A 23,938-nucleotide genomic window follows, 5' to 3' on the forward strand; every position below is an offset into this window, starting at 1 on the left:
TAATTCAAGGTCATGATTTGGATGTTGAAATTTCCCATCAGCCACTCTTTTCATGATAGGAAATTTCAACATCCTCAATTGTTTCGGTTGATTTATTCTTTCACAAAATTGGCAATATAATGGATTTCTTTTTCTTTGCAATTAAACTTATAAGAACAATTTTGTGCTCAAAGTCAATTTGGGGTATAAAGTACCATTTACAAGAGAATTTTTGGTAAAAAGCAAAAATTTCATCAAACTTGATTATTTTATTCCATACAATTTACAATAACAACTAAGCTATTCTGTTGATCACTGCATGAAGAATGTAGCTGGTTTAACATTGTAATAAGAAATTCTCAAAACGAACTGTCAAGGTTTTTCAAAATCAAGTTATATAACTGGAAATCATTTTGAAATTTGTAAAGGCTATAATTATAATTTTAGCATGTGGAGATATTAATGATTTTAAAGTGACCGACTATATGCATTTTTTTATTTATTTCGTTTCTCTCTTTCAAACCACATATACTAACCACAATTATGATTCATCATTTACTATTACAACCATTAAAAGAAATACCATAGCTTTGATGGAATAAGAAGTTAGGAATAAAAACAAGGAGAAGTAATAGAAAGAAGAATATAGAACAAAAAGGATTGCTGCACCATGCTATATTCCTCTCTAATATATATATATATATATATATATACTTATTCATTATATCATAGACAATAAATATACACAATAGACTAAAATTAGGGTAGAGATTAAAAAACACAATTGAAATTGTTGGAAAACATCTTCAATGAAAAACATCATGAATTTACTACTGTCAATGTACTAATGCCTATGAAATATGTTTGTTGTCTAATATGGCTACAATTGACGGATTCAAACTATTTCAACTTAAAACCTCTTCCTCAGAAAAGGACGAATCAAAATTCCTTGTTCAAAGGTGGATTTTTAGCATTATAAAACCACATCATCAAGTCCACACATTCCCAACAATATTAATTCAATTGCTTAAAAATTGTTGTTGTTGTTTTGAGCTTGTAAGTAGAATATTCATTGAGAGGCATGTAACATCCAACCAAATCTATACCCATTTCAATTTTTATTGAAAAATTGTTGTTAGTGTGTTGGTGGTAGAGTGTAAACTCTAGCGAAGATAGTGTAACGGAGCAAACCAATACACACTTAAGCAAACAAAAAAAAGAAAAAGAAAAAAAAGAAGTAGACATGAAAAGCAAGAAAGCAAGAAAGAAATTAAACGATAACCCTAAAAGTAGTTGGGAATTGGGGAAAAAGGTAGCGAAATCAATGAGAGAGAAGGGGGGGGGGTATATATTCGGATACCAGATGTGCTGATGATGTTGTGTGTCATTGATCCTAGAGCGCTCTGACTTTCTAGATACGAGGGGGGGGGCTCTTTATTAGGGCGACCAGCCCCACAGTTGAATGGCCCCAACATGGGGGGGGGCACATCCACCCAGCCATTAATGTAGGATACCATTTATTCATCCACCACCCCCCCATCCGACACGGATCCCCTGGCTGGAGTGACGACCTCGGCGAGGAAGGGGACGAAGCAAGCAAGCAAGGGCGATGGTGTCAGAGTTGAAGAGGCCATGACCGCAGCGCAATTTGCTGCCCTTCATGTGGCGATGGCAAAGCGCAGTAGGACGAACTGAGAGAGAGAGAGAGAGAGAGAGAGAGAGAGTAAGCGAGGAGGAGGAAGGGACTGACGACACCGGAATCGCGTCGAGCTCCCGTGATTTGGTGGTATTTGCTTCGTCACTGGCTCGCACTCAATCCGGCTGGTCGCGGCGTGTGTGTGGTGGTGTTGTGTGTGCGACAGGGGCTTGTTCGCTCCAACCGAGATCCTCTGCTGATGGTAGAAACAACACGGGCGTGGAGGTAAGCGGCTGAGCTGGGAGTTGGCTGGCTGGCACAAGGAGTGAGTGCCGAGGGAGGGTATGGACTTTGAGGACGGGTTACAGCGTTGGTGGAGGTGGGAGGACGAGCTAGGACGGGCAATTTCGAAGCGGGAGGTTTTTGGAGCTAGGGTTTGATTAGTCGCGGTGGTTGGAGCATTACGTCGTCCGCGTGTTTGTGCTTGCGTTTGGAGCTGGTGAGATACGAGCGGGATTAAGAGAGAGAGAGAGAGAGAGAGAGAGCGAGCGAGAGAGAGAGAGAGAGAGAGCGAGCGAGAGAGAGAGAGAGAGAAAGCGAGAGATGGTGGAAGGATCTAGATCGGCGAGGGTATGAGAAGGTGATGATGATGATGAGCAAAGGGGCGGGATCAATGCTACGTGAATGGGACGGTATGGTGGTGTGTACGTGCGGTTGCAGTGGAGGAAGTTGCAGCGTGAGGCGGCAGTGCAGGAATGTGGAGTGGGGAGGGAGCCTTTGATGCGGGGAGTATTGTGGTGGAGGTAATAAGATGTTCACTTTTGGTGGTTTTCCCTTTGAATCAAACCTCTGAGCTCCATCGAGGCAACTGCTTCAGAACATCGTGTGTCTTAATTGAGCTGTTGGTTGTTGAGAACGAGTGAAGTCGGGAACTGATAAGGACCAGATTTGCTTCTTTTATTACAGATCCTTTTTGAAATGAAAGTTAGAGTTGGCACCGGAATGTTTTCGCCGAACCGCTCTGAGATCTTGTCTTAGAGCCTGGAGGGACATTCTACTCATGCGTCAAGGCTAGCAAGGTTATTGACTTTCATCGCTCATCTCGAGGGAGTTCTAAGTCACTGCTTTGGATGGAAAGTAATCTTGAACTTGGCGCTGTCAGTTCGATTCACTCGTGTGCACCAGCTGATTATCAGTATCAGCTATTGGTTGGCCACTGTGATCTTCTCCTACCCACATGGTGCCACAGGAAGCCCTCAATATTGAATTCTAGAAGGTGTTTCTTCAGCAATTATGAAGTTGTCTGGTAGGCAAGGTTAGTGGCAGGTATTAGAGGTTTTGCGAGGAAAGGAACGAAGAGTTTAGGTGCAGCTCGAATCGTCGACCTGAGAGTTACTGACTCAAACATTGAGATTCCTGTACTATTAACTCACATGCTAAGCTGCTACGTTGGCGAGAAGCTGCCACTGGGGATGCATTATATGCGTGGCAATAATCAATAGAAGGAGATTCCTCCCAAATTGCTCCGGAAAGGATAATAACAATGAAGGACAATTCAAACTTGAAGTATCTTCCGACTATGAAGCGTGAAGTGGGGATTTTGAGTCTAAAATCGATAAAGTCATAGAACAGTGAGATACCTAAATCTGATTGATTAAATGTGCAATGCGAATAAGGTGACATATACTTCGGGACTTTTTGATCAAAATTATCTGTATACTTTGAAAGACGCCCTTGAGTTGACATTCAGGAGTTTATCAGGCTGGCCATATGGGACCATTTGGCAGGGTAGCTGGAGGGCTCATTGCAAGTAAGGATTCAGCAAATAAGAAGAAGAAGAACGAGGACGATGCTGGGAGTAGCGTTAAGGGTGGAAGACGGAATGCAAGCAGTTTGCCTAGCTGGGTCAAAGGTGATGCCATTGAAGAAAAGCCTGCTAAAGAAGGAAAAGAAAAATCTGGCAAAGAAGCGAAGGAGAAAGAGAAATGGAAAGACAGGGTGAAAGAAAGTAAGGAGAAAAGCAAGAAAGGTTTAACTTCTGGGAAGGGTGAAATCGACGAAAAATTGGAAATGACAATTTCTGCTCCAATTCCGGACGAGGATTTTCGTCTTGCTACGTCTCTTCTAGGTCTCCAACGCATCAAGACGCGATCAGGTCCTCTTCTTTTCCCTCCCAGCACTCGCTCTGGCCCTGTTTACGCAGGAACCTTCCAAAGCCGTTTTGATACGGAGAATGAGGCTCGACGGGAACAGGAGAAAGCAGTAAATATTTGGTCCAAAGGAGAGTCATCGACTAGACTTTTGTCAGGAGTGCGCAAAGCCTCCAAGGTGCATGCACGGGATTCGGTTTCTCCCAAAGATTCCTCTACTGTCGAGGGTGGCAGCAAGGTCAACAGAGGGACACTTTTGATGCATACTGATGCTTCAGAGATGGAAGTAAGTCCTCGATCAGATGCTAGTCCTGGGTGTTCGAATGTGAAGAAACTACAAAGGAGTTCAAGAATTTGCGACGCTGGTGGGCGTATAAATGGATCAGGTCGTGGTGATTGTAGTGTCCCTCATAGAGCGAATCCATTTGTGAGCAATTGGGGTGATGGCCAGGCGAGCTCCTCGGTAGGTCAGTGCTCATATGATGGAGGGGTATCCGGCAGTTTGCATGAATCACATGCGTTTCCTCAAGGTAAGACTGTGTGAACTTTCCTGATTGTTCACGGGCGTCGGAGTAGCTACTGTAGCCACTCAGGAATTTGTTTTCGTTTTTGTTTTTTTAATTGCATGTTTTCGAGGTTTACAATTTACACTTGGGGTGTACGGAGTTGATTCAGGAGGGAGTGAAAAGTAGCAAATGTATAAGGAGTATACCTTTAATCATCACCTCAACATATGTGTGATAGCCTGAGAATCATATTATTATCCTCTAGATTTAAATCACGGTCCTCCAATTTAGTCCCTGAATAGTTTGAGAATCACCTGAACTCGTCCTTGGTAACCTGGTGTTCTGGGTTGTCCGCAGATAAGAATGTTTCCCACCAAGCTGTAGAGGATGATGAAGCTGAGGTATATTCAATTTGCTATTGCTTTTTATTATTATGAAAAACTTAAAATATTATTAGTTTGCAGTTGTATTCTTGCAGGTGAAGGTTCGAAGTTCGCTTATGATTTTTTTGTTTAAGAAACATGGTACAAATCCGTAAGCGATTTTGATTCCGACATTATTTTGGGTTCTACACCTTTTGATCAGATAATATTTTACCTCTTGTAAGGATGACGGTGAGTGTTTTGTTCAGAGTCCAACAGAATCGCCTCGATTTAAAGCACTTTTGAGGATGACCAAAACCAATGGCAAGCGACCTACTGATATCAAAAGCTTCTCTCATGAGTTAGATCCTCGTGGACTTCGCTCGCATGAATTCTTTCGGCCTCAAAATTTCGGCGGGTTTAATGATTTGGAGGTACTCTCCTTTTCCGCAGCAATCTGTATTACAACATGTCGTTTTGCTCGTATCTGTTATTTTTGAATTGATTTTCTTGGCTTTTTATAATGTTTAACATTAACCCATCCAAAAATTTCCTCTATTCCTGTCCCCACAAAAACCTGATTTTTCCAACTGGTAGTGGGTGAAAGATAAGTCACCCACAATTGTATCCGCTTTTTTATGAAACAGAGATGATAAATACTTTGATTTGAATTCTAAGGCAGCATAAGTTTGTTGCAAATGTTTTGATGGGACTCACAGCTGATGATTGAGCACTTGATTTCTGAGTCGCTTTAATTTAGAAGCTGTCATTACATGAAGTATCTTCCTCATTGACCAGCTTCATTTACAGGAGTTTGTGCGAACGTTGAAAGCAAGATTTAACACTGCAAAGGAGGAGGTCAATGCTGAGCTTGCGGTCTTTGCTGGTGATGTTGTTGAGGCACTTGAGAAGAATGCTGATGCTACTTCAGTCTGGAAAGAAAGAGCAGAAGATTTGCTGATATTAGCAAAAGAATGTGCGATGATGGATTCCCAGGAATTCCGAAAAAACTGCGAAGGAATCGTGCACGATTTAGACGAAAAGAGACAAGAACTCTCTATGGGAACTCTCAAGCAACTACATACTAAGATGCTCTTCATTCTCACACGCTGCACGCGTTTATTGCAGTATCAGAAACGAAACTTCCTAGAATTAGATCTTCTCAGATTACAGAAGGTCGAGAAATTTTGGCACCCAGTGGACAATCAGAAAGTAACCGCAAGTGAACCAGTGAAAAGTAAACCTTCTTCACAAGATCATTTCCGACCCAATGACGTACCCACGGCCAGGTGGACTCAAGATGAAAGCACTCCTAAGCCAGCTCTTGAATCAATCAAGGAATCGGAGTTGAAGGGTGAGTTATCAAGTCTGAGATCTTCGGATGTCAAGGTTGACACCACGGACAAGCCGGATGCAGTTTTTGTTGAGAGACCTACATCTTGGAAGAATTTTGAGAAGGAGAAGACTGGATCAGAAAATCAATCAAGCCCCGAAAAGCCATCACCTCAAGTTGCTCCATCGACGAAGGAAAGGACACAGCCAGCTGGATCCTTGCAACCGACCCCAGTGAAGCGCCATTGGGGAGATGATACGCCGATTGTTATTTGTAGAATATGTGAAGAAGAGGTTCCCACGGTACATTTGGAAGAGCATTCTCGAGTGTGTGCTTTTGCTGATCGATGTGATCATAAAGGAATGGGGATTGATGAACGGTTGAAAAGGTTAGCTGGAACCCTTGAACGCATTGTGGAATCGTACACTCCAACGAGCTCTGCTGTGGTTGCCAGTGTTAGCCCAGATACAAAGAAAACGCCAATTTACGGTGTTGATAATGGTATGGTAATCCTTTTCTTTGAAAATTATTTTCCGGGCCTGATTGTTGGTGTTCTTAATGGGTTCGATGATCCCATGATGAATATCTACATCCTGGAATGAAGTTGTTTTGTTGGTCAAAATTTCGACAAATTCAGATACACGACTTTTTGGGAGCCCTTGTTGAAATTCTCAGTGCTTCAGAATGGGTATGTCATTCTTCACGAAGCTCTTTCTGAACTACAAACGAGCTCATATACACTGCTTTTCCCGGCATCTTTGCAGACAATTGCTCGACAGATAAGCTTGCGTCAGAAAAGCCTGGAATGCATGAACGTGGAGGTGGTGAATTGCTTCGTAGGGTATCCGAGGACATGCTAGAGGACCTACATGAGATTGATACTGCCAGTATTTTAGATGAGCCCAGAATTTTTAATTCTATTGCTTGTAAGTCCCGGTTTGGACCCAAGGTTGATACAGTTGCAGCTCTTCCTTCTTCGGTGGGGAGCCAACTTGCCCCTTCATCGTCAGTGGGTAGCTTAACGCCGCGATCTCCTCTCGCCACGCCCAAGAACAGCCAGATCGACTCATTGTTGGCTGACAGGAATAGTTTCGCAGAATTAGAAGACCTTCAACAGGTTTCTTGCACTTCTACCTTGGTTACTGGTGCTTGCTATTTTGGATATATTTTTATACATTTTAGAATGCTAATGAGGTATTCTTGGATATTTGTTTGTCTACGGATGTGTTTATGGTGGTTTTATTGGTTGTGTAATTAGAATATTGCCTCAAGAACTACCTGATGTGGAAGCCAATGAATGGGCAGAGTTATCACTGACGTTCTTTGAATTGCAGATCAACGAGTTGGTTGATATTGCTTTATGCATTGCTGACACCAACGAGAGTCACCCTAAGGCTGCTGAATTCATCGTCTTATGCATGGAGGATCTGAAGGACGTGCTGCAGCAGAATACAGTTGATGCCCTTACTGTTGACACTTTTGGTAGACGAATTGACAAGCTTTGCAGGTTGGCCCTATTCAATTGAATTTTCTTGCAAGAGGTCGGATCTTGAATAACATGAATATCATTAGCGATCTGTGATTAATTTGATGTAAAAGACTGCCCATGCCAACAAAATGAAGACTCGATTTAGCTGGTGTGGCCTGTGGAGATCACGTTAACGTAAGTATTCCTGTAAGTGTAGGCTAGAGTCAAGAGATCCTAAGTATCGACGTATATAATTTGTTTGCAGAGAAAAATATCAGCTAATTCTAGAGGCTTCAGGGAAATATGTTCCTGAAAGTTTAGTGAACTCAGCAGAAGGAAGCCTTTCGTTGGATGAAGAGGGTTCGCACTCCTCGAAGAATACGCCCGTGCACCCAACATACAAGGATCGAACAACTATTCATGACTTTGAGATCATCAAGCCTATCAGTAGAGGAGCATTTGGTAGAGTATTTCTGGCAAGAAAACGGATCACGGGTGATCTTTTTGCGATCAAGGTGAAATGTCTATTTTGATTAAGTGGTTGCCTCCCTTAACCCCTTTTGTGACGTGTTTCTTTCAGTGAGGTTACTCTAAGAGTGCCATGTTCCGTTGGTGTATTGCTTCTTCTTCGTTATTTTCTATTTTCTATTTTCTATTTTATGTTTCGATGTTAAATAATTTTAAAGGGTCGCTAGAGCATGTCTATCATTGTTCGGCTCGTTATGCCATTTTGAACTTCTTTTTTTATTTTCTTTTTTGGTTACTTCGCCATCTGTAGGTCGTAAGGTCAGTATCATCTGATGATTGTCTTCATAAATAGGTCCTTCGAAAAGCAGATATGATCCGAAAAAACGCAGTAGAGAGTGTCAAGGCAGAGCGGAATATTCTGATTTCCGTGCGAAATCCGTTCGTGGTAAAGCATACTTTCCTTCTATATCTCTTGTGCATTTCACAACATTGATCGTTTTCTGTTCCCTGCTCTTCGTGTTTCATGCTGTTAACTTGTGGTCATTTTAACACAGTACTTTTTGTTTTTCTGATCTGTTTAACAGGTGCGGTTTTTTTACTCGTTCACATGCACTGAAAATTTGTATCTGGTAATGGAGTATCTTAACGGGGGAGATTTGTTCTCTTTGCTGCGGAATTTGACTTGTTTAGGAGAAGAGGCGTCCCGTGTTTACATTGCAGAACTCGTAAATTCCCACATAACCTTCACAATCTTGTATGCTGGAGGATTTAATAAGCTGTTGACTTCATATGACCAATATGGTTTGACCTGTCAATGTTGATCATGTTGGATTTACTAGATGTTCAGTGATTTCGACATATTTAATATTAATCCCTGGGAAGCTGCAAGTTGCCAATTTTTGTCAGAGAAAAAAGATTCATCCGTGTGAGTTTCAACAGGTGCTGGCGCTAGAGTATCTTCATGGTCTGGGTATTGTCCATCGTGATTTAAAACCAGATAATCTTCTCATTGCTCATGATGGGCATATTAAGGTACCTCTAGTGCAGGGAATGAGTCGTTGATTTATTTGATTTTTATGGTTGATTTTCGTGTTTCTGTCTTTTGCATAAATTCATGATGCTCCTTGTGTCCGCATTAACCAAGAAATTGAAGTGAGCATTGACACATGAGGTTCTGTTTCGCAGCTTACAGATTTTGGTTTATCAAAAGTTGGTCTTATCAACAGTACCGATGACCTTTCAGGTCCTGCAGTAGGTGGAGCCGCGTTAATGGAAGAAATTACCAAGCATCATAGAATACCTAGTGGAGAGCTGCCGCAGCAGAGGGAGAGGCGTCAACAGCGATCTGCAGTTGGCACACCTGACTATCTAGCTCCAGAAATTCTTCTTGGAAACTCTCATGGTAATCCATGAGTATGAGTTTAGAAGCGATGCTTGAAATTGGTAGTGGTTAAGTTATTGTGGAATGATTTTGCATGAGCTCTTTTATGACCCATTTGCATCACAATACCTACCTTGCTGTTCTTCTCTGTAGCATGGTTCCCAAAAAAGGTTTTGTATTTTAGAGTACGTATCTTATATGCTAGCTTGTTCATTCGTGCAGGACCTGCTGCTGATTGGTGGTCCACTGGAGTGATTTTGTTTGAAATGCTTACTGGAGTGCCTCCCTTCAATGCGGAGCATCCAGAGGTACTTTTATCAGTTTTGTAATTCTTTTAGTTTTCCTACATATCTAGGTTATTAATCTAATCTGATTGCATGAAAAGTGAACGAAAACCGAAGTTTACTGTCAGCAAGTATGCTGTTTTCCATATTTTCTGTTACGACTGTTCTGAGCTTGAGTATTTGAAGTTCGTTTGTAATCCTCTTATTCATTTCGCTCCAACTTTTTGATGCAATATGCTTGTCACATTCTCTTTTGAGGTGTCACGGGATTGCTATCGAGACTTATGTTGGGTTTGCGACTGCTTGTAGACGAATCCTTGATCATGATGCATTGTTCTGTAAGTCTTTATTGACCTCAAGTCTTTAACCATTAACAATTCTCTAACAGTACCGTGTTTTTTTGTCTTTTCGTGTTTGATTCAGATCATTTTTGACAATATCTTGAATCGTAATATACCGTGGCCTTACGTTCCCGAGGAAATGTCGTATGAGGCTCAGGATTTTATTGATAGGTACCTTTTAGTTTTGGCGTCTTTCTGGCATTTCTAAGTCTTCAAGTATTTGCTTTACAGTTTTCAGATGCATGTCCACATAGTACTTCACATATTAATCAGTGCATAGTTATTCAAAAGAGGAGTTTTGTTGAGACGTATTTACCATTTTCTTTCTTTTACAATTCCTAACTATCTGGATATTTATGAATGTTCTAGTCTAGTTCTCCACTAATGACTCTACCGATAAATACTCTTTTGGGATGATAAATTGATTACTTACATCAAAGTCATGGCTGTAATAATTTTCTATCCAAATTGATTCAGTTTCTTGTGGTGTCTATTTATGGCAGGCTATTGACAGAGGATCCTGACTATCGGCTTGGAGCTAAGGGTGCTGCTGAGGTAGGTTATGGTTGTTTTGCTCAGGCTCTTTCACTCTGAGGGATTCCAAGATGCTGCCTTCTCAATAATAGAGTTCTATTATTACATTCGGTGATCTGTTTATGTCACGAACTTTGTTTTTTAGGATGTTTCTTGGTGAGATGTTGAGATGAGGGGATGAATTCTGATTTTTTATTGAATATATAGGTTAAAGCTCACCCTTTCTTCAAAGGTTTGAACTGGGATACGTTGGCAATGCAGAAGGTAAGCAGCCTTTGCTTCAGCATCGTTCTTGTTCGAAATGTGCACTGTGTTACCAATCTTCTAGTTAGAACACCCTGAAGGATGGCCTAATTTGCATTCTTTTGTCCTTGAGGTTTGTAGATGGTCCTTTCGATTACCATTTGTATGCCCCATCAATATCAACTATTCAACCTTAATTGTTCTGTGGGACAGGCTGCTTTCGTTCCAAGTGTGGACAATGTTCATGACACGAGTTACTTCACATCTCGTCAGTGTTGGGATTCGGCAGAAACACGCTTATTCGCTGACTATAATTATGATAGTAGTGACGGCGAGACTAGTGTTAGTGGAGGAAGCACCAGTTCCTCCGAAAGACCGGAAGACTCAGTAAGTAATAAATTTGAAGTTTACCTCTTCGAAAAATCTGAGCACGAGGTTCCCCAAACATAGTATGCTAGGAGTAGTTCGATATATGGTTGAAGTGTTGCTGGGGTCATGTTCAAATGCAGTGACGTTGTGTGTAATCATTCCCATGATACAGCCAACCATCCTTGAGTATCAACTGAACAAAATCTAATGGTTTGCCCATCCTCTGATGTGGACAACAGGAGGTCAGCGATGTTCCATGTCCTCTAAGACGAGATGAAGGTCGTGAATTGTCTGAAGCTACGCCCTCATCGAGGTTTTCATTCAGCAACTTCTCGTTTAAGGTTCGCACTAATTTGACCCTCCAATCCTGCAAGTTTTTTTCATGCTTTTTATACTGCAAGTAACTTGGTCCATGGGTGTTCTTTACTGATGTATCTGATGCGGATGTAACAGAATTTGTCGCAACTAGCATCTATCAACTACGATCTCTTGCAATCTGCTGTTAAAGATGCAACTTTGCCCAGGGGTCCACACAACTAAGATCACTACTTCTCACTTGGTAGACGTAGCTGACTGTTATATTATTCCTCCAATGATGTAGAGTCAACGAGTGACATCCAGTTTACGCATGGTCCTGCAGACGTTGGTACTGTGCATGTACTATATGTATCATCTTGTCTAAATATCCGTATGAAATTAACTGAGACCTTCCTTATCAACGTATTTTGATTCTGGCTCGCAGTTTTGTTTCTTAGCGAATCAGAACCTCTAATTTTACTTCTTCTTTTCTTCTTTTCTTTTATCTCCCTTTTCTCTTATTCCTTTCTCTGGTGCTTGTGCTGGCACCTTATTTCCTTTCAAGCTACTATGAATGAAAATGGATTCATCATGTTCTCAGAATCCCGTGAAAAGAGAATAATTGGGGGTGGCAGATCAAGAGAATGACCTCAGATCATGATCAGATCAAGAAGCATTTGGGAATCAGTATGGTTGAATGAGAGGCCATTGGATGCTTTGGAAGCCTGATGCCCCATGAGGACAGGCAAGAGGAATCATTATTGATTAGGTGGTCAGAAACAATCAATTTGGGACCATCTAAGCTATGGTTATTAATTTGGAATAGCTAATTTTCTTGTATAAATGAGTTTGAGGGTTAGGCAATGGGTAGCAGTGCCAAACAGCAAAGGGATTGTTGACATCTCTTTCATAGGTGGTAATATTGGAGTTGCTGTGCATGTGTAGGGTATGATGGGTTTGTGATTTTTGGGTGGCATTGATGCTTGTCTTTTCTGTGATGAGGGCAAACAATCATAGAGGGTAAAATTGTTATCATAATAATAATAATAATCATAGGCATGGTTGAGAGCAGTTTAAGATTGTGGTAAGCAGAGTTGTGATTAAGTAGTCACTGCTGTGGTTCCCTGGGGTCTAGCCCATTGTTAAGTAGTCCCAGGTTTCATTTCTGTGGTTCATTGGGGCCCAATCCAAAGGCATGATGTAAAGCATATCAACCTTGCTTGAATCAGCACCTTCGTTCACTGGTTTTTCAACCATTCACTTGCTTTGTTGATTTTTTTGGGATCACTGTAGATTTCAAGTCAGCTAAGTCAATAATATCTGTCACTTGCTTTACTACAGTACAGCACTGCTTCTTCTTTTTTTACTTGCACATCTGCAAGGGGTTGGGGTTGGGGAGGGGGGGGGTTTGCAGCAATCCCTCCTTTGGTGGTCCCATTGACCAGTCAATGAGTAGGGTTAAGAGATAGTACCCCTTGCAGGGATCTTTGGAAGCAAAGCCCCCAAAAGAAAATTTGAAATTCACTCTTTGTATTGGCAGCGGTTCAAAGATTTTTTTTTTTTTTTTTTTTTTTTTTTTACTTCTTTTTTTGCAATTTCTCTTGCAAAATCCAACTTACTATGGCACAATTCTCCCTCCAAGTCATCGATTAAAGGAATGGTTAGATTTCAATGCAAGGATCAAGAGCATAGGTATGTAATTGCAATTTTTTTTGTTGAAGAGATGAGTCAAGGATTTTAAAAGTTGCTGATAGGTTTGTTGAATAATGTTGGAGTTCATTTTGAGGTGCAATTTCATCAATTTTAGAATTTGTAGCAATTGCACAGCAAAGGAATTATGAAATTTCATTCAAGAAATGAGAGAGATCTTTTGTTATTATTATTGAGATCTAATTTTACAAATAGATGAATAAGAGGTTTTTATAGTATTGAGCTTTTAAATTTAATTCCACAAGCGTATAAGAGTGACCAGTAGGTGAAATATGGCAATGCAAATAAAACATAAATATAAGAGTTTGTAGCATAATAGTGAGCTTAATTCTTTAACTTCAATGCTCTTGATAGCTTACTATTTTACTACAGTTATTTTGGTAGAACCATGGCTCTTGAATTAAGAAATATGGATTGAAGGAAATCCATTTATTTGAAATTAGTGGTCTTCAAGCAAAGATCATTTATTGCTATAGAACCTCAAATATTGTAGTAGTGGTGCATCCATAGAGGCTCCTTCACCTTGCATATTGATTGATGTCAAAGTAAAGAGGATTTGCTTTAAGATAGTGGTGGACTTTTGGCTGTTAGTAATTGCTCAACAAAGTCTCAAGATAAATAAGATACCAAGTTTATATATAAAATTGTCTCTATAGGGGCAAGGACATCAATACATAAGCACTAAGTACCAAAGATAATCCAAAATGTGATAAAAATATTATAAAACCTTATATATCTTTAAGGTGAATTTTTTTCAAACTTCAATAGCTCATATCTCACTATTCGACCATCCAAAAAAACAAAAATTTTACATGAAGTAAAAATGTACTTTCAACAACTACAACAATAAATTTCAACTACAAATTCATTACGAATCTTGAGATATTGCCAAAATTCTAATAGTAGCTTCAAACCCTTGCTTATACATATCTAATTTCTTCATATGTCACGAATTAAAAACTTAAATACCATGAAATTATGATATATAACTTCTTAACCTAATAATATACAATTTTGGAAATTTTGAGCCAAAAAATTCTTCAAAAACTCAAGATATGGCTCCAACCATTACTATCAACAAAATGACTCACTTATTGCCTTTGAATTATATGTGCTGACTTCAATACTTTATAACTCTTTCATACAAAATCTAAATGTAGAAATTCTTTTATAAAAGACATAGGTCTTGAAATCCCTTAGGATTACATCCATCGATCTCCAAAATCTATTATTATAATAGATTTGTATCTTTAAAAGAGCAACATTATATCTTAAAAATACACCTTAATTTTAAACAGCTATAACTTCATCATCCTGATTCCAAATCTTCTAAAATTTGTATAAAATTTGTATTCCAAATCTTAAACCTTAAAACCCTTTCTTTTGATTCTCAAATGCCCTTTTTGAAGTTACCAAAAATCCTTATTATCATCACAGATAGCCTCTTGAGAGCCTATTAGACATGGCTTTTGACCAATAAGAATGAAGATCTTCACCTCTTGCCTTCATCCATCCATACCTTGCTTTCATCCCTCCAAATGAGTTTATTAGAGGTTTGAATCTTTATCTTTGAGCCCCAATCTTCTCTTTAAATTTTATATTAAATATCTAAATCCTATATAATTTAAACATTATAATAAAAATAGGTAAATTTCAAAATAATTTTTTATAAATCAACTCTCTTTAAATTAACCTACTAACTACTCTAATACACATCAAAACTTATAAATATATTATATATTTTTGTTAATTTTTATATACTATAAATAATTATAATACAATATTAATCTCAAGAAATTCTTAAATAATCTTAATTAATTATTATAGCTATTTTGAGACATCAATAAATATTAATTAAACTATTGATCTTAACTATAATTTCACCTAGACTTTAATCCACAAGCAATTAAGAATCACACAAAATTTGAAAAGAATTGAATTCACCAATTAAAAGAAAAGCTCTCAAAATTTCTAGGATGTTGATTGCTCTCCTTTTCCAACTTGAATATTGATCTCTAACAAAGAATTTTCCTTGCTAAATTATTCAATTGTTCCAGAAATTAGCTAGTATATAGGTATTTTAGTCTAAATTGCTCTCATCTATTTTTGCTTCATTTGAATTATCAGATGTTGCAAGATTGCAAAAACCTTCACTGACCCTAAATTTTAATTATTTGAGAAATATCCACAAAAACTCTCACAATATTTAATCTAATTACTCAATTGATATCAAAATTTTCATACACATTTACAATAGATAGAATGACAAACTGACATATTTTCAACAATAAATATTCTACAACATTCAAAAAATCATTAAATTAATTATTTTTTTATTTTATTTTATTTTATTTTTATTTCTTAAAATCCAAATCCATTGAATACACTTCTTACTTTGAAAAGCTCTTAAAACCTCAATGTATCTTCAAATCACATGAAATCAACCCTCAAAATCTTTTCATAAGTTTGCTCTCAAATTTCATTCTTCAATCAACCAAAAAATTCCAAATTTACCATAGATGCATAACTTTGTGCCTCAAGATTTGATTTCAATCTTGGTTCACAACTGGCCCTACTTGAGTATCAATTCTTAGTGTTTTGAGGTAATTTTTGTTAAAAACTATTTTAAAATCCCTCTTAAAGATGTTTATAATAATTATTTATCTCATTTACTTTGATATGACTCATTTATGTCCTATAAAATAAATACAAGTCTCTTCTAAAATAATACAATATTATCACTTATTAATTTTTATTACCTCTTTTTTTATTATATATATATATATATATATATATATTTTAAAGATAATTTTTAAAATAATTTTATTTAAGCTCTTATGTAATAAAATATTTCTTTTCTTCTTTCACCTAATGGCAATATTATTACATATCATTAGTCAATGGAACTACCAAAGTGGAGGCTGTTGCCTTCTTTAACTTCTCGCAGTTGTGTCAAGTAGCAAGGTCCATATGAAAATATCCAATCAATCATATGTCTCTATACTTTTTGGATATGTATATAGTAATGTGATGTGTGTGTAATAACTTAGAATCTGCTTGTAATCTAAATAAATATTAAAACTTATTTTATTGTGAAGATGCCAATTGATAATGATAAATAATAATTTGGTAACAAAAGGTGGTTTTATTTGATATTTAAAAAAAATGATAATGATTATAAATTATAAAGATATTTATCTATGCTAAATTGTTAAAATATATGCTAGATCACAAATTCTTTCTTAAAAATATTTATTTTAATAGCCTAATATATTACTTATAGAAACAAAAATTTATTTAGATTTGAATTTTATTTCTTTAGTTATTTGAAATTTTGATTGTTTTCTTAAGATTAAAATTCTATTATTAATATTTTATACATTTTGATAAAATAATTTTACTATGTCAACTAAAAAATATTATAAAATATTATAAAATTCAATTATTTTTTACAAAAAAATTCTAAATTTAAGCACCTAATTGTAGAACATTATTGCATTGTATTGTAATTCTAGCATTAATAGACTGAAATTTCTTAATTTTTGAGATTTTTAATTTTAAATTATCATATTTTTATATAAACCTCATTTATTAAAGATTTTTAATTTTTAATTTTTATTTTTTGATATCTAAAAATTATTTTTGATTGATTTTAATATTATATTTTTTATTTATTACTTTTTGATAAATAAAATTTTGAACTTGTATTATTACTAATTAAAGTATAAATACCTATTATTAAAAAATTTATAAAATAAACTAATAAATTTTATTATTTCAATATTTTTTATATTAATAGGAATAAAAAACAAATCTTATAAAAAAATTACTCATTAAGTAGTGGAAAAGAAGAATATAATATCAAGTAGTATAAATATACACAAGTGACACATTGTTCTTTTGTACAAAGTAGATGAAAAATAAAACCATGCAATTTGAGGCCAACAATCCTATTAAATATTTCTTATAAGATTTATACTTGTGAAGGATAAGAAGTCAATGAAAGAAAATAAACAAGTAAAATTATCTCAAAAAAATATGAAAAAATAGAAATAGAGAAATATGTATATCAAAAAAGAAACTAAAATGGTTGTTGCCAAAAGATAAAGAAACTAGAGACTCTTGAAAATAGATTAGAAAAAAGAAAAGAATTGACAATAATAAAAGCTTCACTCTTGCTTTTGTATATATTATCTACCTAGGATCTATGTTGCGACATTCTATAGGACCTCCAAAAATATAATGACTCTGCATGATATGTATTTTAATTTACAAGATAAGTTTTCTATATGGGCGCCACATAGTTAGCTTGTTCCGCAAGCTACCAATATATGTGGCACGTGGTTAGCTTGTCAATCGAGTTTCTAACCTACCAATTAACTACAAATATATGTAAAATGAAAACAATGTCTATAAGGCTTCTAGTAAGCTTCTCTAGAAGATATTATAAAATTAATCTATTTTTATCTATTCTTATCTATTTCTACCAATTCATATTATCTAGATAATAGTTACAATAGATATATATCGATGACATTACTTCCCTTTTTAGAGATGAATTTTATGAGAAGCAGTGATCATATGTTGAAGAAGTCTAAGATACTACAAATTGTATTTGCCACATACTCTGATCTTTGTTTTCTTTGAAGGTAGTTGATAAATCTTGTCAGCCATCGGTAATGTCTTATTTTAGGATGGAAAGTTCACCCTATTATTTGATTATTGTTGTAACCTTCATAACTTCTTTCAAACAAAATATTTATAACACCATCAATAGTTGTTCCTACCTCCAATAAAATCACAAAAAATCGAGAGTCTCTTCTTTGGTAATACCAAATGCATTGTATCTTGCCATCTATTTGAAGAAGAACATGTCATTGTTAAAGATCTTCATCTCTATTTTTTTGCCTTGAAGTTTGTGATAATTACAATGTCTTATTTGATAAGTTAGCAAATGATGGCTCTTAAATTGAATTTACTAGTTATTTGTGCTCTATCTCTTTAATGATGTCATATTGTAATATGACTATATAGTGAAAGATAATAATATGGATATTATTATAGAAGAGACGAGTTAAAAGATAAAGTAAAAAAATATAGATAAAAGATAGGAAGGTAGTAATAATTTTAGTAGTAATACTATCTTTTTAGAAAAGTAGCTTCTATCTACTTTATAAGGCCATAAATAAGGTAAAACAAGGTAGATTAGAAAAATAAAAGATATAGGCATATGTAGGAGAGAGTTGAAAGTTGGTTTTTGTAGAATTTATCTCAAATGGGACAAAAATTAATATCCAATAAAGACTAGTTACCAACCAAGGTCGAAATCAAACCTCACGGCACAAAACTAAGTCTTGACGATAATTCTAAGATTCTTTAGTTGATTGGAGAGTGGAATTTAAAAAGAGACTTGATAGAATTTTTAAAAGCATTGATTTTGAGGTTTTTGGATGGATAATGACTTTGTAAGACCTTTGCAAAGTTGATGTTGTTTTTAGTGACTCTGGTTTTTTGGAAATAAAATAGACGTTTTGGGCAATTTCAAGAGTTTGGTAATAGATCTAGAGATAAAATTTATGGATGTAGTTATGCTTAATGTGTGTTCTGAATTTGGATTTGGTCAAACTATTAGATTGAAAAGCATGAAGGTTTTTGTGGATTATGGTCTTAGAATTTAGGGTTTTGAAGACTAATAAGATTTTCTTAGATATCTGTTAATTTACTAGTTGGATTAAGAAAAATATTTTTTATAGAGTTAGTCAGCTTGATTTCTAATAAGTATGTAAAGTTTGGAAGCAAAATAACAGTTCAATCAAGAGTAATTGACTCTAGGAGATTGACATCAAGGTCAGAGAAGGAGGCCGACTGACACCCAAGTATATTTTTGAAATTATCGTCTATTTGGTAATTTTGATTTTTTTCAATTTTTTTGTGCTTATTTTTAATTTAATTATTGAAGAATGTGAAAAATTTCAATTGAAACCAATGATTCAAATATTAGTTGTTGAATTTCAAAATCTGTTGTAAGGTTGTTAGAAATTTGTTTAAGATTTAAAAAAATTGATTAAGGTTTGATTAGGATTAGGATTTGATTTAGGTTAGGATTTAGTTAGATTTGTTTAGGATTTGATTAGGATTTGACTAATATTTGTTTATAAATTGGTTAAGGCTTATTTAAGATTTATCTAGGATTTGATTAGGATTTCTTTAGGATTTTTTTATAGTTTGATTAAGGCTTATTTAGGATTTTTCTAGGATTTATTTAAGACTTAATTAGGATTTGATTAGAATTTGGTTAGGATTAGAATTTGGTTAGAATTAGGATTTTATTTGTATTTTTTTAGGATTTCTTTATGATTTATTTAGAATTTTTTTGTATTTCTTTTAAATTTTATTTTTTAAAAAAATAAAAAAATAAAAAATAATAATTGGACTTAATTGATTCTTAATTATGATTTTTAAGCTTCTATAGTAATTTATATACGATTTTATTAGAGTGGTTAGGACTTGTTGTCACAAATTTCTTTTATCTTCTATAGCTAGGTATCTAACGCATTCTCAAGCAAGATTTCACGTAATATGACAATGCCACAATTATACAAAAATTACAAACAAGAGTAGAAGGTAGAATGTAATCTTTTTAATTTTTTTTTTCTTTTATAACAAATATTTGCTATCTTTCATTTTGATTTTGATAGATGTCATTGATGAAAAGCTTTGACCTTCTTTGCTGAATTTGTAAGATGTTTTGTTGGATTCCATGTATATTTGTTAATATCATATCTTTGCTAATGAATAAGATATTTCAACCTATGTTGGCGTCACATTGAGTCTAAGACTTCTTCAACCTTGAATTCTTGATTATTAGCCACTTCTATAAGAGGCGGTGGTATTTGTCTTCTTTTCAGAATATTCATTGTCTTATATGGCTCTAAAAAAAAAACTCGTGAAATATGAGATAGATTTTCATAGACTCTAGTAGATGTAATTGATAATGAACTGAATTGACTTGTTTACAAATAAGAAATAGTCCAAGTATATGATAATCTAATTTTTCACAAAGACAAATAGTTTTAATATTATAAAAAAGTAATCATATCTTATCACTAATGTGGAATGATATTGTTCCTTGCAATAAGCATCTACGGTTCTTTTTTTTTAATTTTATTTTAAGCCTCTTTTAGTTGTCCCTTCATTATTATATGTAGCACAGATAAATAATTTATCAAATCTTTTGTTGTAGGATTGTCAATTTTTCAAAAGCTAAAAGCATCAAGTTATAGATTATAACCATAATTAGCAAAGAAAGGTATTTGTAGTATAGAAGAATGTACCATATTATTATAAGTAAACTTTACAAAAGAATTGTTCAATCATCTTTTTGGTAGTTGATGGTACACCTCAAATATTACTTCAAAATTTGATTTACATGCTCTATTTTTTCATCGATTTGAAGATGGAAAGCCAAAGATAGTTTTATGTCTACTCTTAGAATCTTCAAAAGTATTCTCCAAAGTCTTGATATAAATTAAATTCTCCTATCTAATATAATATCCTAAGGTAATCAATGATAGCAATAAATATTGTCAAAAAAAAGCTTGGTTATTTTTTTATTTGTGATAGATTTTGTATATAATACAAAATATGCCATCTAGGTGAAATAATCTATTATCACAAATATAGAGACATAAGAACATGAGACTACAAGAGCTATGATAAAATCCATAGAAATAGAGACCATGGTTGTCTTGGAATGGATATGGTTGGAGAAGTCTATAGGGACGATGATGAGGAGTTTTTGACCTTGAATAAATGTCACATGATTGGACAAAGTCTTTTACTACCTTTTATATTTATAGCCATCAAAAATCTATAGATATAAGTTTTAAAGTCATATTGTATCCAAAGTATTTGGCCATTGGAAACTCATAATATGCTTGAAGAATATATAAATATGCTTCTCCTTGTAGAATGTATAGGTGTCTTTTAAAATAGAGTGGATTTTTTTTGAACTTGAACTTGGAAGAATTATAAGACTTAGAAGAAAGATTCTTAATATCATGAACAAGAGGATCAGAGAACATACTTGGTTGAATTTGTTTGACAAGGATTGAATCAATAGTAAATGTTGATTATATTGCTTAAAAATCAAAATACTCTAGCTTCAAGAGAATCATTCTTTATTGATCAAAAGATGCATTTTTTTTGGTACAAGATAAAAATATCTAAAAAAGGTGTCTCACAAATCTTATTATTTTTTGGATTGATAAGTGATCTTAAAATCAAATCTTGACAAAGACATACTCCAACAGTGTCGTATAAAGTGATTTATAATTTGAAAATACATGAAATATCTAACTATAGAGAGTTTAATTTTAATTTATTGACTAAGCTCCAATAAGTGATTTATTCTCTCTTTAACTTTTATACAAAGTCTTGGCTCTCAAAACCTCTTCACTTTATATAAAATATCCAAATTGTAACAAATTCTCTCAAAACATATTTTTTCCGCAAAAGATTTCTTCCTAAATTTTAGAAATTCATCTCTTGATTCAATTATTCAATTTATTTCAAATTCTTATATAATATAACTATTATCTTTAAGCTTTAATATAAAAAAATAAACCATAAAACTACATTCTGTAACTAATTAAAATCTACTGACATTACTTTTACAATGTTATTTAGTAAATTATATATCAAACATATAAATATAATATTTTCACATGGTGGCCAAACCACAATATGACAACAAGCTTAGTGATGATTCAAAATACGCGTTGACATAAACTATTCAAGATTCTTATGGTTGACATAAATAGTGATAAGATTAGAAGTGTCTTCTAGATTATAGCGCTATTCTTGAAACAAATCCACAATTGTAAGAAGTTCTTTGTTGTGAATCTTGTAGTTGATCTTGGTTGATAAAATTTTTCTTCAATGAGAAGCTATTAGATGAAGTTTATTATCTATTCTCATTTGTAATAATACAACATCCAAAAAAAAGTCCATTACATTTGTTTTCATAAAAAATAACTTAAAAAAATTAACGCAATATAAGATTGATGCTGAAATAAAGGTTGTCTTTAAAGCTTCAAATGTTACTTTTGCTTCTTGATTCCATTTAAGTTTGTCTTTACAAGTCAAACGTGTAAGTAGAGCTCCAACTTAAGAGAAGTTATTGATGAAGATCTAGTAGTAGTTTACAAATCTTAAAAAAAATAGATATTTCTTACTGTGTTTGAGATCTTTTAATTCATAATAGTTTGAACTTTCTTATGATCTATGATAAGTTCATCATTTGAAATAATATATTCTAAGAAGTCAACTTGAGTAGTATGGAATACATACTTTTCTATCTTGGCATAAAGACTTGCATCTTTTAATTTTTGTAATACACAATGAATATGAAATTTATGTTCTTGTATGTTTTTAGAATAGATTAAGATGCCATCTAGGTAACAAACAACAAAGTCATCTGAAAAATTTCAAAAAACATCATTTATTAGATGTTGGAAAGCTGCTGGTATATTTATAAGTCCAAAGTGTACAACATTGTATTCAAAATATCCATATCTTGTTCAAAACATAGACTTCTATTGATCTCTTTCTTTGATCTATAGCAGATTGTATGTTCTTTGTAGATCTATTTTCGTATAGATCTTAGTTTAATTCAACTAATCAAAAAGTTTAGATATCAAATGTATATGGTATCTATTCTTGATAGTGATTTTTTTGAGTCTTTGATAATTGACACACATCTACAATAAACCATCATTTTTCTTAATAAATAAAATTAGAGCTCTTGTTAGAAATTTGGAATGACATATGCAGTTTTTGGTAAGTATTTTTTCCATTAAACTCCTTGAATCCAGCTAATTTATTTTGTGATAAACTATAAATTGGTCCAAATGGCATTTGAGCTCTTTCTTGAAGGTCAATTGAGTAGTCATAGGGATAATGTCATGATAGAGTATTTTCATTCTTTTTCTCAAATATATCTTAAAAAACTTAATATAGGCTTAGAATACCACTTGAAGTCTTTTTATTATTAGAAATAGGTACAACATAAATGATACAAGGTAATCTTTTTTTTATAGCATGCAAGAAAGTTCTTACATCTACAAATACATGTTTAATTGTACTAGACTTATGACTTTTTATTTGATCATCTATATTCTTAATTATACTTTCAAAAAAATCAAGTCCAAAAGAAATCCAATCTATTTTTGGGTTATATTTTTATAGCCATGATAAACCTAAAATGATTGAATTAGAGGGAGATCTAATGATATTAAATATTACAAAACTACTATAACCATTAATTGTTACTTTTATAGGAAGGATTTTATGAATAAGATTTTTTGAAGATAATGGACCACCATCTATGATTTCTACATAAACAAGTTTAGTTTTCTTCACTAAAGATATGCTATGTTTTTTAGCAAATTCTTCATCTAAGAAATATGCTAAGGTTTTTGAATCTAACAAGGTAGAGGCTTTATAATGTTTAGGTTTTAAAATAATATTTATTATAAAACAAGAAGAAGATTCTGAGGAGATAATAGGACCCTCACTAGGTGTTGTACAAAGTTCCAACCACAATAGTAAATTGAGTTGATGCATTGTAAACATTAATTCTCTCAATTCCTAATGCATTTATATGATTGCATTCTTGATTTTGAAAAGCTCTATTATAATAATACTGAAAGGAGGAGAGATGTCTAAAATCACTTAAGACAAATAGAAGAGAAGACTTGAAAACAAAGAAAAAAATATTAGAGATAACATTAATTTAGAAGTGGATAATATGCAACTTCTAATATGCTTAAGTCTTATTAAGATAAAGACATAATCCACTATTAATTAAGAAAAGA

The 23,938-nt window shown here is 34.1% G+C and overlaps 1 protein-coding gene across 1 annotated transcript; it reads left to right on the plus strand.

Moving 5' to 3' along the window:
* Positions 1-1,590: 1,590 nt before the first annotated feature.
* LOC112295974 (putative serine/threonine protein kinase IREH1) lies at positions 1,591-11,777 on the plus strand. The gene is made up of 19 exons (XM_024548035.3): positions 1,591-2,418; positions 2,582-4,295; positions 4,629-4,672; positions 4,903-5,067; positions 5,444-6,467; positions 6,731-7,083; positions 7,301-7,473; positions 7,700-7,949; positions 8,255-8,347; positions 8,487-8,627; positions 8,842-8,934; positions 9,088-9,304; positions 9,506-9,591; positions 9,991-10,079; positions 10,412-10,463; positions 10,650-10,706; positions 10,899-11,072; positions 11,294-11,395; positions 11,508-11,777. The coding sequence occupies exons 2-19, from the start codon at positions 3,386-3,388 to the stop codon at positions 11,592-11,594; spliced, it is 4,110 nt and encodes a 1,369-aa protein (XP_024403803.1). The 5' UTR covers positions 1,591-2,418; positions 2,582-3,385; the 3' UTR covers positions 11,595-11,777.
* The last annotated feature ends 12,161 nt before the right edge of the window (positions 11,778-23,938 follow it).

The sequence above is a fragment of the Physcomitrium patens genome, chromosome 19 (assembly GCF_059467195.1).
Source record: "Physcomitrium patens ecotype Gransden chromosome 19, ASM5946719v1, whole genome shotgun sequence".
In the NCBI taxonomy this organism is placed as follows: domain Eukaryota; kingdom Viridiplantae; phylum Streptophyta; class Bryopsida; order Funariales; family Funariaceae; genus Physcomitrium; species Physcomitrium patens.